The sequence below is a fragment of the Macrosteles quadrilineatus genome, unplaced genomic scaffold (genome assembly GCF_028750875.1).
Source record: "Macrosteles quadrilineatus isolate MER2022 unplaced genomic scaffold, UCM_ALF_1.0 Scaffold_1__1_contigs__length_201487025, whole genome shotgun sequence".
Lineage (NCBI taxonomy): Eukaryota > Metazoa > Arthropoda > Insecta > Hemiptera > Cicadellidae > Macrosteles > Macrosteles quadrilineatus.
This window is the reverse complement of record NW_026542594.1, coordinates 107,311,866-107,329,710: the sequence shown is the minus strand read 5'-3', so window position 1 is coordinate 107,329,710 and position 17,845 is coordinate 107,311,866. Positions and strand designations below refer to the sequence as shown.

The 17,845-nt window shown below is 32.8% G+C and overlaps 1 protein-coding gene across 1 annotated transcript in view; it reads left to right on the top strand.

The window, feature by feature from the left end:
• LOC128982832 (uncharacterized) overlaps positions 1-17,845 on the top strand; it is a 323,159-nt gene that overhangs the window by 248,604 nt on the left and 56,710 nt on the right. The window contains exon 3 of the mRNA XM_054401863.1: positions 5,274-5,306. Coding sequence (XP_054257838.1) covers positions 5,274-5,306 — 33 coding nt within the window. The remainder of the gene's footprint in view (positions 1-5,273; positions 5,307-17,845) is intronic.

Genomic DNA, 17,845 nt, shown 5'->3' with positions numbered 1-17,845 from the left:
AAACATCACAATCTTAATACAAGAAATGATTTAACCAACTTTCTATACAGTAAATTATTTACGTTAGCAGTATTGAAAACAAGTGGGAAGTACAATAAGGATTTTCGTCAATATTCGTCAGCCTATGGTCAATCATGTAAATTAGTCGTACTCATAAGCACGTAAAAACCCCCCTACGCTTTTGATCTGATTGGATATCGTTCATATTGGATCAACAATACATACAAATTTAACATAACCTATTGGTATTTTACATATTGATATAACAATAAATACAAATTTGTATTTGATATTGATTCAACAGGAAAAGAAACAAACAGCAAAAGAATCAACTAAGTAACAGTCACAATATACATGGAATATGTTATTGGGGTTACATTTGTCTGCTCCTTCATTATTTTTAGCTCTTACAACTGTATTTGAAAATTCATCGAAACCTCATCAAACAGCTTTAGCAAAATATTTGTTTCCATCCCTGCATATTATAATTAACATGTTCATGTAAGAGATTCCCGTTTCTCCCTCGCCCCTCCCAACTACCTGGCCCGCCGTCGTGGCTTTCGTTCCCAGGATTATAACTTCTCAAACCCTCGCTAATTGCCGTGGCTTACGTCCCCCCAGCTTATAGAGATAAACATTCGTGGCTTTCATCCTGCGTCCCTTGAGAGAATAAACCAATCTGACAATAGAAATAAAGCCATCTGGGATACTATAAGAAAATCTTCCAACTAAAACTAACACAGCAAAATAAATCAATCTTCTTAATGAAAATGGGGAAATAGTCAAAGACCCACAACAAGTTGCTAACGTATTTAATATATTTCTGCATCAGTTAGTAATCCATCTGATAAGAAAGGCAAGTCGAATTACATAAAGCCTATTCCAGATTCACTTTTTCTTAAGCCAACAAATAAGACCGAAGTTGAACAAATTGTAAACGAGATGAAAAATAAACGGTCAGCAGGAACAGATGAACTGTGACCCAAACTGTTAAGATAAGTTGCAGACCTCGTATCCAGCCCTATAGCTCATTTAATCAATGCTTCCTTTGAATGTAGCCAGTTTCCAGATGCCCTGAAAACGTACATTATCAAGCCACTTCATACAAAAGGAGATAACATTCTTTGCGACAACTACAAACCTATAGCCATTTTTACACTTATTTTACACATTCATCATCTATATCGAAATTGTTCGAAAAGGTAATACTTCTAAGACTATTGGAATTTTGTACAAAAAAAATATATTATCTCACCGAAACAATATAGATTTACAAAAACGAAACCACTACATATACAATGACCAAACTTATCTCAAATTTGGTAAATTCATTGGATGCAGGTTAACATACAATGGGCATCTTCTTTATTTGAGCAAATCATTCTAGTACAGGTAAAACTCACCTAAGAAAACATAAAAATTGGTCCGTTCATGAAACTTGCAGGAAACGTAGTTATTACCATTAGGTTTTTAAATCTGAAGAGTCTCTAGTGATTGTGGGGGTGGAAGTACCATTTTATGGGGGTTTATGGGGGTAGTGATTTTGAGAAAATTGTTATTTATGGGATCTCAAGCAAGTGGGGTGTCGTTTTCTATGTTTCTTAGGATGCAGAATCGAAAAAAACATAAAAAACAATACAACCGACAGTTAATTAGAAAAAGGCTAATTTATTCATGAAAAACGAAATATGACAAAAATTAATTATGGTAAAATAATCCAGTTAATATTAATTATTACAAAATTGATCATGAATCTGTGTCATATGTTAAGTTGTGAGGAAAATTAACCAAGAAACTGGTAGATACGCCTCTTTAACCACTACGTGTTATATTGTTCATCAGCTACTAATGCATCATCACCATCCATGGAATCGTCAGGGTCTCTAACTCGTTCTTCTCCATCATCGTCTTGACTTGACACTGACAGCTTAGTAGTGGGGGTGGGTAGCAGAAAAATATTTCAGTTCTGGCAGTGATCCTGCAACTTAGGGTTAAGATAATATATCCATGAATGTAAAACCGCCCAGACCCCAATTTTTAAGGACCTTGGTCGCCCATAATGACTTCACCAATATGGCGCTCGTAAGAGGATGCTGGGTCGCTATGAATTGGTTATAGTACCAAAATGCCTGAACCGATATTAATGAAATTTGGCATACAAGCTAAGTTCATGAACAATTTGGCATACAATTGCATCTGATGGGCATCTATTCCTAACATGAGCTGCTTTTGCAACTGCTTCTGCCCAAAACGTTTGAGGAAGATTTGCTTCAATGAGCAAACATCTTGCCATGTCGTTTAATGCACGATTCATCCGTTCAGCCACTCCATTTTGTTGAGGCGTTCCGCTGCATGTTAATCTTCTCTGAATACCATTACAATTGAAATCCATCGAACTCTCTGTTAACATACTCTCCTCCATTGTCTGTTTGAAGATATTAAATTTTTCTTCCTGTAAAATTTTCTACTTTGTTCTTGTACTTTTTGAAAAAAAAAACTAATGCATCACTTTTCTTCTTCAAAAAGTAAACTTCAACCCATCTTGACCTATCATCAATAAAAGTAATGAAATATTGAGATTTTCCATGTGACTCACTTTTCATTGGTCCACAGATGTCAGAGTGAATAATGTCCAGCACTTCAGAGTTCTTTCACTTTTAGGAAAGGGTCTTTTTGTAAATGTTCCTTGAATACACACCTCGCGTTGTGGAATAGGTAAGCTCTTTTGTGTTCACTTTAATACCTTTAACCATATTTAAATTGATTATTCTTTTCAAGTCTCCAAAGTTCAAGTCTCCAAAATGTTGGTGTCAAGACAATAGACTTGATTTTTCACAGCTTATATTAATTTCTTCACTACTCTCTTGTACGTAATAAAGTCCATTTAACCTATTCGCATGGATCTTTGTCTGTCCATTCTGAGCTAATATCAAAGCAGCACCTTTTTTAAACAAAACTTGATACCCATGGTCAGTAATTTTAGCTACAGACATCAGGTTTGTTCGAAGTTCTGGTACATACAAAGTGTCATAAAGATTAACGCTTAGATTTGTACTCCCATTTAAAATGTTCATATTAACTGTTCCAACCCCTCTGCATCAGTTGATGAAATGTTGGAAGAGATATACTTCTTCCATTTGCAGGCTTGTACTTGGTAAATTTTATTGTTCACACGAGTCATATGTGAAGTGCATCCACTGTACAAACACTACTGTATATCTTTCATTGATAAGTTTCCAAAATAACAGTCATCTTCTACGGAAGAATTAAGTCCTACTTCTTCTAGTTTAGCAATCGCTACGTTTTGTTGATCTTTATTTGCTTTGGGACAAAATTTTGCTTTATGCCCGATCGCTTTATATATAAAGCATCGAAACGGAAAATCAACTGATTCCGTTTTATTTCTATAAGAGTCTTTGAAAATCTTCCTGGTTCTGAAATTTTCCTAGCAGAGCTTCACTACTCTCTTTCTTACCATGTTCTTTTCTCGCTTCCGACTCTTCTACAATTTTTATTTTTAAAGTTTCAGGAGAAGGCAGTGCATCTCTAGTTTCAATAGCAAATTTTATGTTTTCAAATTCATCTGACAGGGAATACAAAAGAATAATTGTCAAAAGGTCCTTATTAATATCGATTTCCATTCCTTTTTATTTGTCCACCACATCAAAAAACATATTCATGTCCAGTTAGTCTGACACCATAATCAGGTGTCAGTTTTGCCAAAATTAGCTTCTTTAACAAAAAGGCTTTCCTTGCTGGTCCACTGGAATCATAGATGCTTTTTAATTTTTCCTATATCTCTGCTGAAGTGTTACGTCCTTTCACTTGCTTAAATCGCTTGGGCTGATAGAGAGGATTATATCTGCCTTTGCTTTTGCATCAGTGATTAGCCAAGCAGTAATTTTTTCACCTTCTTCTAGATGCCTTTCAATGGTACCTAACACATACCCAAGTAAATCATTTTTAACTAAAATTGCTTCTATCTGCATTTTCCATGTGTCATAATTATTTCTGTTCAAAAGTTCAATGGGATAACTCATTTCTTTCCATATTCCTCACTTAATTGAGTCTCTTAATCTGTTAAAATTGAATATTCTTTGATTACACTCACACAATAATAACTTCGATTTACTTTGTTATCATAACAAAACCAGATATATAACATATCTATATATATAAAATCCAATGTATGTTTGTATGTTTGTATATTTGTATGTTTGTATATTTGTATATTTGTATGTTTGTCCTTTATGGACTCCAAAACCGCTCGACAGATTGTAATGAAACTTTTAGGCATTATTAAGCATTATTCAAGGATGGTTTGTGTGAAGTTTGGTGCAGATCCGTCAATAGGGCTCCGCCCCAGTGGCTCTGGAGTTTCCCATGTTAACCTTATGAGTACTCATATTTAAATGGAATTAAAGAATCTTAACAGCTGGTGCAGCTAAACAATTTGATTCTGTGATGTTCAATAGCATTAAAAAGTTAATAGGTTTACCAACAGGGTGCAGCACTATATTTTTTTTAATTTATGAGAACAGCTAATTTGCAGCCAAAAGGTGAGTGAGCGTAGCGAACGAACTTCAACCTGGAGGCGAGTTAGCATAGCGAACGAGCTAACCTGAAGGCAAGTGAGCGCAGCGAACGAGCTCCAACCTAAAGGTGAGTGAGCGTAGCGAACGAACTTCAACCAGGACGTGATTGAGCCATGCGAACGAGCTCATCTTGAAAATGAACGAGCATGTGACATAAAACCACAATAGGACAGGACGACGTCTGTCGGGCCAGCTAGTGATTTTATAAAACAGGTAATAAGTAAATTGGATGATGTTGTAACTCCATCAGTTATGCCGTAAGTCTGAGATCGAAGTAACAAGTATTCAAACTTTACTCATATATTATATAGGATTCTAATACATATATTTTTCGACTTTATAAATGGTCCCGGTGGGACCATTGGCCATTTGTTAATTTTTGTAAAATTACGTGTTTTCAAAAAATATGTTCTTTGTTTTAGATGTATCGATAAAATAATCAATACTAATATATTCAGCAAATATCTGCTATTCAGTGGTATATGGTGGTATCACCCGCATCCAGATAGGAACAAAACTAACCTCGCTATGATTTCCTAAACTTTTCGTGTTTAGCGCTTGTGCAACACTACAAGCTACAAGTGGAAGTCGATTCGCGCGGAAAATTTCATTCAAATTTAAATTGCATGTTTCTATTGGACAACGCATAACTCATCCAACACAACCTGTTTGTTTCAGGCGACGACAGCAAGAATCATCGGTTTCCTGAAGGTAAGATCTCCTAATCTTAAGGTAAATTTTAAAAATCTAAACCAATACTACACTAGATACACACAAAACATCAGATGGCAAGGTAGAGAGGAAGAACGTGAAAAGAATTAAACCTTACACAACTGGTTATCCCCTTGGAATTATTATGTTCTGCTGGAAAAATATTAAGTATTTTAGCAGTGAGCTCATCTAGTTTACACGCAATCATCTCAGAGGCTTGCCTTCTTTGCTGCTTATTTTACAGTTGATTGTGCTAAGGAAGCCATTGAATAAAATACTTTATAAACGGTGATATAAAGTCAAACAGAAACTCCGAGTTTCTGCGAAATAATTTGTATAAACTATGTCCACCAACAAAAAGATATTCCAAATAAAGTGTAAAAAAACTTTCAGAAAAATCATATATGAGTGAAATGTTTTAGAGTGGTGACGATTATTCTTTGGCTATGATCAATAACTTAATCCTTGGTGGGTTGCTCATGGATGATAAGTTAATTGCCATCACCAAATACAGTTATACTAAAACTGTACAAAAACTAGTTCTGTAAACTAAGTAAACAATACGGTAATGTTAAGCTAGGCTAGTTAAAAACGATCGTAGGTAAATGTTAACATAGTGTTTTAACTCCATTTTTTTAAAACTCAGTCAAAGATAAAATAAATAATATGAATCATTGAATAACTATGCAGGAAATATTGTTTGGCGAGCATTTCAAGAGAATTGATAATGGTAAGGAGTTAATGAATAAGCCAAACAACATATACGTATAACCTCCGCTTCACTTCTAGCTTGTTCCTCCATTCTTCAGTTGTTTGAATTTGGGTTAGTCAACTAATTATCGGTGACTATGTGTTCAGTGGCAGGAATAGTACAAAAAATAAGCATTCATCTACTATTAACAATGTTTTCCAAAGAATCAAATCAAGGATTACCACATTTATGAACAAAAATATATGTCTGTAAAAAGAATTTATGTTGTAATACATTTTTAAGTACCACTCAAAAGTGAGCAGAAATTAAAAATTCAGATCAGAACATGGAAATAAATGCGTATCAAGAATCCTTCGTTATAAGCAGTCCTCACAAGTCCTGCACTTCATTCTCGCTCCAATTAAAACTTCGCCTTATTCAGCTGTTAACGGCTCCTTCACTTTATTGTGGTTTCTTCATTAACGGATAATATTAAATTATTTTGTTTTTTCGCTTATCCACATTTTCTATTTTAGACATTAGCCTACTAGCTGGACCAACAGACGTCGTCCTGTCCTAATGTGGTTTTATGTCAAATGCTCGTTCATTTTCAAGATGAGCTCGACGCATCGCTCAATCGCGTCCTGGTTGAAGTTTGTTTGCTATAGGCTGGGGCTCTTTCACTGCGCTCACTTGCCTTCAGGTTTAACTCGTTCGCTACGCTAACTCGCCTTCAGGTTGAAGTTCGTTCGCTACGCTCACTAACCTTTTGGTTGCAAATTATCTGTTGTTATAAATTAAAAAGAAAATAATAGTGCTGCACCCTGTTGGTAAACCTATTAACTTTTCAATGCTATTGAACATCACAGAATCAAATGGTTTAGTTGAACCAGCTGTTAAGATTCTTTAATTCCATTTAAATATAAGTACTCATAAGGTTAACATGGGAAAGGGATCTGCACCAAACTTCACACAAACCATCCTTGAATAATGCTTAATAATGCCTGAAAGTTTCATTACAATCTGTCTAGCAGTTTCAGAGTTCATAACGTCCAAATATATATATATATATATATACAAACTTCCTCTTTTATAAATATAGATTAACATAACTGGTTAACAGTAAACTGTTACTTTAAATAATCATAAAGTTTATTTGTTCTTAAATTCATATAATTATTGCACGAGTTATTAGATTATTATTTACTATCGGTGTTACTTAAATCTTGGGAATACGGATTATCTATGAGTAGAAAAATCCTCGCTCAATATTTTTCAATATTCTTACTATAGATAAAGCACATTTTTCTGCGCCGTACAACTCATATTTTGAATATGAGTTTTGTTTATTTGTAAAAACTATTATCTCGTAATGTCGGTGATCAACTTTATCCAACATAGTTTTACTAAAACTCCGTAAGACACATGACAAGCTATAAAATATCTGTTAAGTAGGCATACAGGTTTGGTGTCTCGATAATTTTTCGTTTATTATATCCCAGAAATCAACAACATATTAACTACTGACAATATCGAACATTTCGTAATGAAGAAAGCTTCATACAAAATTCGGATGTGCAATAAGCACGAATATTTGTTATAGGGTCCTTATTTACTTCTTTAGTTTATTAAAATTGTAGTTTACGAAACGATTGCGTAAACTTATCATGCCATGTAGTGAATTAAAAAACTTCCTCGTAAATTCTAATTACACGAGTTGCTTACACTACTTTACCCACGATAGTAGGAAGGGCTATACTTTGGCCCACAAATCAGAGAGCAGCATATCGACCTCACTCCTCCCCTTAAGGCACGCCCCCTGGTGCCCCACGTGGTCTTACCTCGCTTTAGGTGTACCCACGTGGTCTAACCTTAGTTTTATTTTCGTGCCAAATAAGGTAACCTCACCTTTCCACCAATTCCCGCCAAATTACACCAACGTGATCTAACCTAACTTTTTTTTTTGCGCCAAACAACATAACCTTACCTTCCCACAAATGGAATGTTACTTGGAGGGCAGTAGTGGCAATATGCCGGTATGACCTCACTTTAGGCACGTTTTTCCCATAAGGATAACATGGTAGGCATTTTTGGCCACCAATCCTAAAAATCCTGCCCACGGCCTATACTCCTATATTAATGTTCAATACCATTGTACAACTTCATTACTATTTCAAATCCACATGCACTCACATGTATATTCTCAAAATCATCAACTTGACAGTGCGAGGTTTGTACGCGAACTCGTGCGCGCTCCCGGCTCACGGCGCGCTCCCTCGGACATCCTTAGTGGAAACCCATGAGTTCTGGCTACTTGGGAATCCAAGCCATTTGACAAACAATAAATCACCCTTTCTCCTAATTACCTTTTCTACTAAATACATGTCCTTATACTTGGTCTTTAACAACTCCTCTGTATAGAATCCTCCTCTGATTATATTACCATTTTCATCTTTCAAGATATAATTCACAGGCTTTGTATTTTTAACTTCTACTATTGTAAATAGCTCCCCTGTCCAATTCGGGGTATATCCTTTACTAAAAACATGTTTATACTTGGAAATTGTCACACTATCACCTACCTTATATCATGGCTTTTTAACTTGCACTACTTTAGAAGTCAACCTCTCATGCACATATTTACTATTCTTAATATTCACTTGGTTAGGCTTCATACCTATAGATCTATGCCCCTTATTATTATATTTTCGAATTAACTTTGGAAGTAAATCCAACCATTTATAACTCCCCTGAGCACTAAATTCCCTATATAACCAATTCTTTAAAGTTCTCTGAAACCTCTCCACAATTGCAGCCTTAGTTGTAGAAAATGTGTGATAGTGATTAATATTTAATTTTTTCATTAGTTTGATAAAATATAGATTAAAAAATTCTTTTCCATTGTCAGATTGAATGTTTTTAACCCCCTTTGGTAGAATGGTTTTAATGGCTTCTGTAACCACCAACCCTGTCTTATTCTTTAGCGGAGCAGCATAAGCTTTTTTAGAAAATGTATCTATTAAAGTTAATATATATTTATTGCCAGAATTTTCTCTAGCATAGTTTTGCATATCAATTAAATCTATTTGTACGGTTTCGTTTATACCTAATACTTTAAAAGATCTTCTAATGAAATTCTTTCTTGCAGGCTTATGAAGTTCGTATGCAATTTCATTCATTTTTTATAACATCACTCTTTCCTTTAACTGTAAATATATTACCATTAGCCCCAATCAATAGATTATCTTCCATTCTTTTAAATACATAGTTTTCTGGTATATATGGTCTATTATCTATATACTTAAATCCACTCAAAGATGTAGGGTCTGCAACTAATAAATCAGGATTGTATTCCATCAAATTAAATTTTCTTCCTGCATATACAAATTTTGATCCATCATAATACATAGCTTGTGACATTAAACAAATATCATCTAAATATTCCCCCATTGGTAGATTTCTTATAAATTGTTTTTTGGCATCCCAACAGTTTTCTTTTTTATCATAAGTTATAGTCTGTTCTTTTGTAACACAGTCAGTGTCATCAATGGCAGGTTTAACACGTACTAACCTTTTATTATTAAAATCCCAATAGCCTGCTTCCATGTTTGGAACTTGTGAAACATTCACAGCATCTTTACTATCTGTACCTTCCATCAAATCGCTAAGTTTCTGTTTCTTACGGTGTTTTACGGTTTAAACAATTCCAACTATCGTCTTGTAAATTTAAAGTAGGTTCACTACTAGCCCTGGGTTCTGCAGGCTTATTATATGGATTATATAAACGATAAAATTCATCTATAAACATATTTTTATTTAATAAATAATTCCACTTTCTCTCAATTCCTCAATAATGGAATCTATTTCATTATCCACTCCTGAGTTACCGGCTTGGCGACTTAGCCAAAGAAGTCTTAACCTATCTACAAGCTCATTAGGATCTTCCCAATAAATATAGTCTATTTTATTGCCAGTCACTTGTCTCAAACCTTCACCAACACATTTAAATAGAGGTTTAATTATATTAAGATATTTAGTATGTCTATTACTTGAAATTGGTGCACCATCTTTGTAACTCTTTAAATGTCCATTTGTAGCTTCCAACATTTCTTTATAATTTTGCAAATCAGCCGGAGTATAATCCTCAGGTTCTTTTAAAGTTAACAATTGCCACAAACCTTTTGTCCCCTTGTAGGTTTTATTTGCAACTGTAACATCATCATTGGCAATATCAACTTCCTTATTTCCAATAAAAAATTTATTTGCTTCTCGTCTAATACCATATGTAGTGTCTGTCATACTACTTTTACTGAGGTAATTTCCTAAATAGTCTGATGCTAAAAGACCAAAATCTAATTTCTGTGGGGTGGATTGCTGTAATGGTTGCAATCTTGGTATTATTGGTATTGTAGATGGAGTCATTAGGAGAATCTCCATTCGAGGCCTTTCTGTTTTGGCGATTTGTTTTAATTCTTGTAATGGCTCTATTAAAGGTTGGAACGTTTGAAACCTCTCTTCAGCCTCTAGAAACTTGCCACGTTTTAAAGCTCTATATTTCTCTCGTATTTGATTTGCAGAGTCAAACAATTCTTGTTGAATTTTTTTCATCTTTTATTTACATTTTATTTATCTTATTTGACAAATATGCAGATGTATTTGCTGGTACATTTTCTGCAGTTTCAATCTCTAATTTAATATCAACAATTCCTTCCTTTACTGTTTCGTTCTGTCTAGAACAGTCTATTACAATTAGTGGATATTTCTTCATAAACTCAGCCCTACCAATCATAGGATCTGGGATAGTATTATAGTAAGTCTCTCTAAACCTCATAAATATCTCATAAGCTTTAGAGACATCTCCATTTTCAAAGTCAAGATTTAAATCACTATAAGGATAATATTCAGAGTTTAGAAATACTTTGATATTTTTTAATTTACAGTGATCAAATTCATCAGTTCTTTTTCGTGCACTATTATCCCTAGCTGTTTGGAAACCAAATATAATATACCTAGGCTTCTCCAAACTTGAAGATGTCTTTACTGACCATGTATGTCTTGTAGTATTGGGATATGATGGAAGTTCATGTAGCTCTAAACTTCTAAATGCAATTTGCAAATTTTTATTTTGCAATAACATCTTCTGTAATTGTAACTTCTCCCCATCTGATGGTGTCACATGTGGCATCACCCATTGAATTGAGTTAAGTGTAATTTTAGGAATCATATCAGCAGTGCCACTGGCTGGAGCACTAGTGGTTGTTAATATACAATTCAAATCATTTTTGGATCTTTTCAACACCAATTCTTGTTTGACATTTACTAATACCTTATTAAAATCCTCAAATACACCCATTAACAGCTCTAATGGCAAACATGTACTAAACTTGCCACCTTTATGGGACTCTTTTAAATTTGTGTCAGAATCAAATGCTACGTTTGACAATTTATTAGTTTTATTGTAAGAGCTCAATATTTTCATAAGACTAGAAATTCCTGGGTTTCTTACAATGTCTATTTCTTTACCTGCGACTTCATATATAATTTCATCAAATAAGAACACGAATGTATTATTTATAAAATGACCTTTATCATTATTTTCAATTTCTACCTTAATGTACAGATAACTCCTACATGGGAGAGTTACCAAATCTTGATTATTAATACATATGCAAATTTTCTGAATTATTTATTGCCAAAGTGTTGTGGGGAACATAGGAGTGATTTGTAATTTTAACCACACTATCATCGAATTGGGATTTCCCTGTAACGTCTAGAAAATTTTCCACTTTTATTAATAGAAAATTTTAACTTTAGTCATATTGATTTTAGGAACCTAGCATTTTGTACACTTATAGATAGCTGCCCACTCTTATAAATTCCCATATCTTTTTTATATGACAAGTAATTGTAGTTTCTTCTCCGTTAAAGTCAATTGCCTTGTCGTGCTGATCGGCAAATGTAATACTGACAACATCTAAACTTCTCTTATTTACAGGAAAATATATAATATTTCTTGGAACTTCAATAATTTTGTAGCCAGGAGGAGCTTCTGGATAAAAGCAATGTATGGTGTGTGATTTTTGCCATTTAAATAGGACCCATTTGCAATATTACATTTTACTCTAATCACATTTACATTATTAATGTTCATTTTATTTGTAGATTCAAACTGAACACCAGGAGTAGAAACACCTTTAAATCCCAATAAAACAGAACCTAAACATGGTTTTGTAAAATCAAACAAATGGCTAGAAAGTAATGTTGCTTTCATAGTTTTATTATTAGCTTACATTACATTAGCTTACATCTTTTTTGTATATTTACCGTCTTGTGAGTAACAGTATAAGCGTAAATATATGTTTTAAGTGTTATAAGACGTTTCTTTTATTTACTTTCCGTAAATTTAATAACACGTACAATGCTGATCAAGAAGTTATTTATTATTAGCTGTAAGGAAAAAGTCTGAGATTTGCTTTTGAATTTCCTTTGCAAGCTCATCCACCTCATATGTTCCTTCAGAAATTTCTATTGTAACTGGAGCATTGTGGTCATAATAGAAAACATAATCACCTTCACTAATGGTTAATTTGTTGCCTTTAAGTTGATTTAATTTTGGAATAAGCCCTTTGAATAAAAGTTTAACTTTAGTATTTATTAATGCATCTTCATTTTTATGTATTATAACTTTAAGTTTACCATCTAATAACTGGTTTAAATCATCAACTAAGATCTCTCCTTTTGGTAATGTTTTTTTTCTCTACTTTGTAATATGTTAAAGTATTTAGAGGTTAATTTTACATTAAATATAATTATAACTTTGAAAATCTACTAATCCAATTACATAATCATCATTTAATTCTATGGGAGGAAAGAACACTGACTTTAGCTCTGGCTCTGTACCCGAAAATGTTATAGTAAATGAATCCATTTTTATAAAGAATATAAAAATGATAAACATAAAATTCCACAAATAGAACTATTTAAATCTTGTATTTGATCAGTTGTATAGAAGATTTTATATCCCTCAAAATATTTAATTACTTCTTTTGGAGGTTGGATTCCAAATGTTTCAAAATAAATTACAATATCTTTATTTTTACGATATGCTGTCCAATGTGTGCCAGATGAGCTATCTAAATTAACTATTCCGCACTCTTTTACTCTTGGTTTTAGACTTTTTAGCTCGTTTTTTAGGTAAACCCCCCTGATGTGAGGCACGTCTTTTTGCGGCCTCTAACAGCTGGTAGTTGTCCATCTTTTTTATTAAATTTTAATCCCATTCCCATCTTTGCTTTTGCCTTCATCAAATTTGTCACGGCATAAGCAGCAGCTTTTTCAGCAAGACTTGCGTCCTTGGCCGTAACTCTAGTCCAAGCTAAGTCTGCTAATCTCATGTCTGCTTTGTTCCGAGCAGCGGTATCGGGATTATTCATGTAGAATATGTCATGCTCTTTACAATAAGAGTCTAGCTTATTTTTTTGAGGTACATTTTTGGCTAGATTTTCACGTATATTCGTTCCAGGTCCACAATACCGATATGATGGTATGTGAAGTGGGAATGGAAGGTTATTTATAAGAGTATTCAATAACCCTCGACCCCTGTAAGGCTTTAGGAATAAACCTTTGCCCATTTTACATGTTTTCTTATCATTTTTTACCATTTTTATTATATAAAAAATGTCTTTTATTCAACAAAAACATAAATTAAAAATAGTACATACTAAGGAAAATATACCAAAGAAGTTGGGTCTATTTCCTACCAATATTCGATGTGTTATTCGTGGTCTATGTGGAAGTGGGAAGACGGTTGTAATTTACAATTTAATTGTAAGAAAAGAAGGATTAAAATTTACAAACTTATATTTAATATCTAAATCTTTAGAACAAGAAAAATATAAAAAAATAATTGAAATATTTGGTTTGTGTGACGAAGTGAAATTACACACGTTTACTGATTGTGAAATCACACCAAATGATGTAAAATCACAGCCAGTTGTTGTATTTGATGACATAAATAGTCAAAATATTACACAATTTTTCTCAATGGGTCGACATATAAATATTAACTGTTTTTACTTGTGTCAATCTTACAGCAAAGTACACAAACATTTACGTGATAATGTAAATTTCCTAATATTATTCAAACAAGATGATTTAAATTTAAAACATGTATATAACAACCATGTTGGTAATGACTTTTCATTTAACCAATTTAGAAATCTCTGCCACCAATGTTGGGATAAAACTAAATATGGCTTTCTTGTAATAGACAAAGAAAGGTCAAAGAATAATGGCAAATATAGATTTATGTTTGATCAATTTTATAATGACCAGGAGCAAGGGTGTTGATGCCATCTTCTAGAATAAACCTTATAGTTTGTCATCGTCAAACTATAGTACTTTCTTATTCATGGTCAAGGTTTGAAGGTGATGATTTGTAGATTTAATTCTTGTCACATTCTCATAGTAATCTTGCCCAGTTGCAAGACAGTTCAAATAATGTTGATGTCTAAGGAGATGTTTAACTGTAGCACCATCAGCTCCCTTAGCTTTTTTTGACCTCTAAAGCTTGCTTGTCTTCTTCATATAACCATTTTAGAGGAATGTAAGAGTATAACTTTGGTCTTAAACCACAATATTCATACATAATATGACCATCTAATTCGTCTTTAAACTTTCCAGTGACTTTTTATTTTTATCAGAGTATAAGAAATGGTCTTTACTATATCCAGAGGTATCAAAATAGTGTAAGTCACATTCTATTTCCTTGTAAAAGTCCTCTGTAACTATAGCATACATTAAAGAATCTGTATCTGTCATTAGAAATCTTTTATTCTTAAATGTTGACATATAATTGTAGTGGAAATCATACATTATTACTTTACTAATGTCCAAAATGGTCATTCCCAAATATATTGGTTTATTAAACTTTATAACTAATTTATTTAAATGTATAGCATGTAAATTGTTATCAAGCTTTTTGCTACAAACAAACCTTGGATTAGTGACATATTTTGTTAATAGTGACTCATCCTTGAGATATATTTCACGAAACTTTCGTTGATTCATAATTGTTCGACCAAAGAGACTATTATTTAACAATTTGTAAAAGTCTTTTTCGAAATCATTTTTAGCCCATTTTCGATTTCAATTTTAAAACTAATATGGGGCGCAAGCCATTTTGATTGTCTAAATTTTAAAATTCTGTGGTATTTTGTAACAATTAAACACAATTCCTCATATTTTTGTAATGCTTTGTAATGTAAAATATATTTAGTTTTGTCATTCAAATTAGGTATTAATTTGCCATTCATTTTCTCTGGTGCTAATTGATAGTCATTATGTAAATCATGTAAGCTTTTATCATATTTTAAATCAACTTCTAAAATGTATCCAAACTCATCATTTTGGTTATTTTTGTATATTTTGTAGTCTATCTTATTAGTCCAATGAAATCCATCCATGGGGAGTGGCTCACACATTGCTGTGGAGTATAGCGAGTTACAATCTAAATATATTAAATACACACTCTCTTGTTTGGGGTCATAGTGCTCACCCATATATCTATTATTGGCTATAGCATAACGTGTGGAAATCATACTAACTCCACCTCTGATTGCACTTTCTATGAACAAATGCATGTCGATATCTTGAAATAATTGTAATTGTATACCGGTCATTCTAAGACAGGCCTCCCATGTTAGTCCAGGGAGTGAATACATATGTACGGGGTCAAGTTTGTAATCCTTTAAACACAGGTCTCTAAATGTCTCAAAGACGTCAGCCAGTAGCAATACGTCTGTTTTAAGATATAAATCATGATATTCTTGTAAATTATTTATATTTAAATGAGTCCAAACATTTTTAGCATGTTCATATTCGTTGGGGGAGATATGTTCTTTGAGTACTGTAAAATGCTTCAATTGGGGGTAGAGACTCTGCAAACTTATCTGGTCCCGTCATATATTCATATGGAAATACGCCTTTACGTTGTAGTAGTGGATTGTCTATGAATCTAAATGTATTTAAATTGGAAGCTAATTTGTATAATGAAAGGGACAGAAAGTTATAGGAATCTAAAAATACTAAATCATCAACAGAGAATGATATATATTTTTCCGTAGCTTTAGCTATGCAATTTAATTTACGTTTATTAAACTTTCCCAAGTGTTGCATTATTAAATGACCATCATAATTTTTTAAGTTATGGAAGAATACTGGGATTTTCTTTGTTACTTTATAGTTTAAATTACAATCATTGTGGGCAGCTCCACGGTATCGGCCAGATGAATGACAGTGATCACGTACCCTATCAAAATATAGGGGCTTTTCACAAATGTGACAGTGTGTTGAGTTTTGGAAAGATACCTCTTGCTCAGAAGTCATTACTAGGGGAATATATATTGCCATTTGATTTTTAATATAATCATAAATCTCAAACAACCTTTCAAAATACCCCCGCCGCAGCAAACCTGCAGACTAAGCGAATTTCCATTTGCCTGATTGGATTTACACTAAAATGTCTCCTTAAAAATATCACATTTATTCCCTATTTAAATAACATTAGTTTAACGAGTACTTAGGTGTGCTTCAACAGGGAGGGTAAAAGATGTTTTTTTGTAAAATTGTAATAGTTTAGTATGAAATGAATGCATTTCCCAAATTTGATCAAAATATGATCATAAACAAGCAAATTACAACAGTTTACTTATTCTCCATAAGAATAACATGGGAATTTTAAATTTACAGTTTTTTGGAATTTTCTCCGTAACCATTAGGCGCATAATAACGCTTCAATATACTAAATTATTTGTTTTTTTAAGCTCTACAAAATGTTTTAGAAAGAAAATGCTAAATTTTAAGTTTTTAGGGTCAAAAATGGGAAAAACCTATTTTTGCCCCATAGAACCCCCCATAAACCCCTGTTCCCATAGTCCGATCATGCTGATTCGCGAACTCGTTCGAATAAACGTAGGTTTATACGTTTGTACCAAATTTCATCAAAATCGGATGATTTTCGCTCGTGTTATCGCGCTAACGGACACATATATAAATAAATATATATATATATATATATATATATATATATATATATATATGAATTTGAACGGATGGTGTTTTTGGTCTCTAGTGACCTCAAAACGAAAAAGTAAATTGGTTCCGGGTCCAGGTCTTACCATGAGTACTACGGTAATAGCTTATTCCCTATAGGGGAAATTCGCTAAAACACATCCATAACATTTGTGCCACTATATAATTCTTCAGAAATAATCTTAGACTCTTTCACTACTACGAATGCAAATCCAGATGGAGTATGGTTGTTTGAGTTTATAAAGCATTCAAAATCTGCATAAATCACAAATGGGGCTTTAAGTTGATATTTATATTTTTTAAATTGTAATGTATCTTGTTTAGACATTTCCACTCGTTGGGCATCAAAGTTTTTACAATATGTTGTGTGACGTTCTAATATATCATTAGTGTAAAAATGTTGTAAACAAAACTTGCAAAAATGCTTCTTATGGTCATCTTTTGTAGAGTGGAACATTAACTTATCAAAATCACGAATCAAACAATAATGTGATTTACGACCTTCTTGTAATAATAATAAATCTATATGAATATTACTATTTAGTTTGGTTGTTCTTAATGGATATATAAATTTATCATATTCAACCCCAAATACATTAACACTTATGTTATTTTGTATTTCAAATATATCTATATAAAATATTTTCACAGGATACTTTATGTTTGTCATATTCAACTGACTTTCATAGGGTACATAATTAGAAATCCTTTCAGCATTTTTAGCATTCCTTGGATGTAATGCTGCTAAAATTGACCA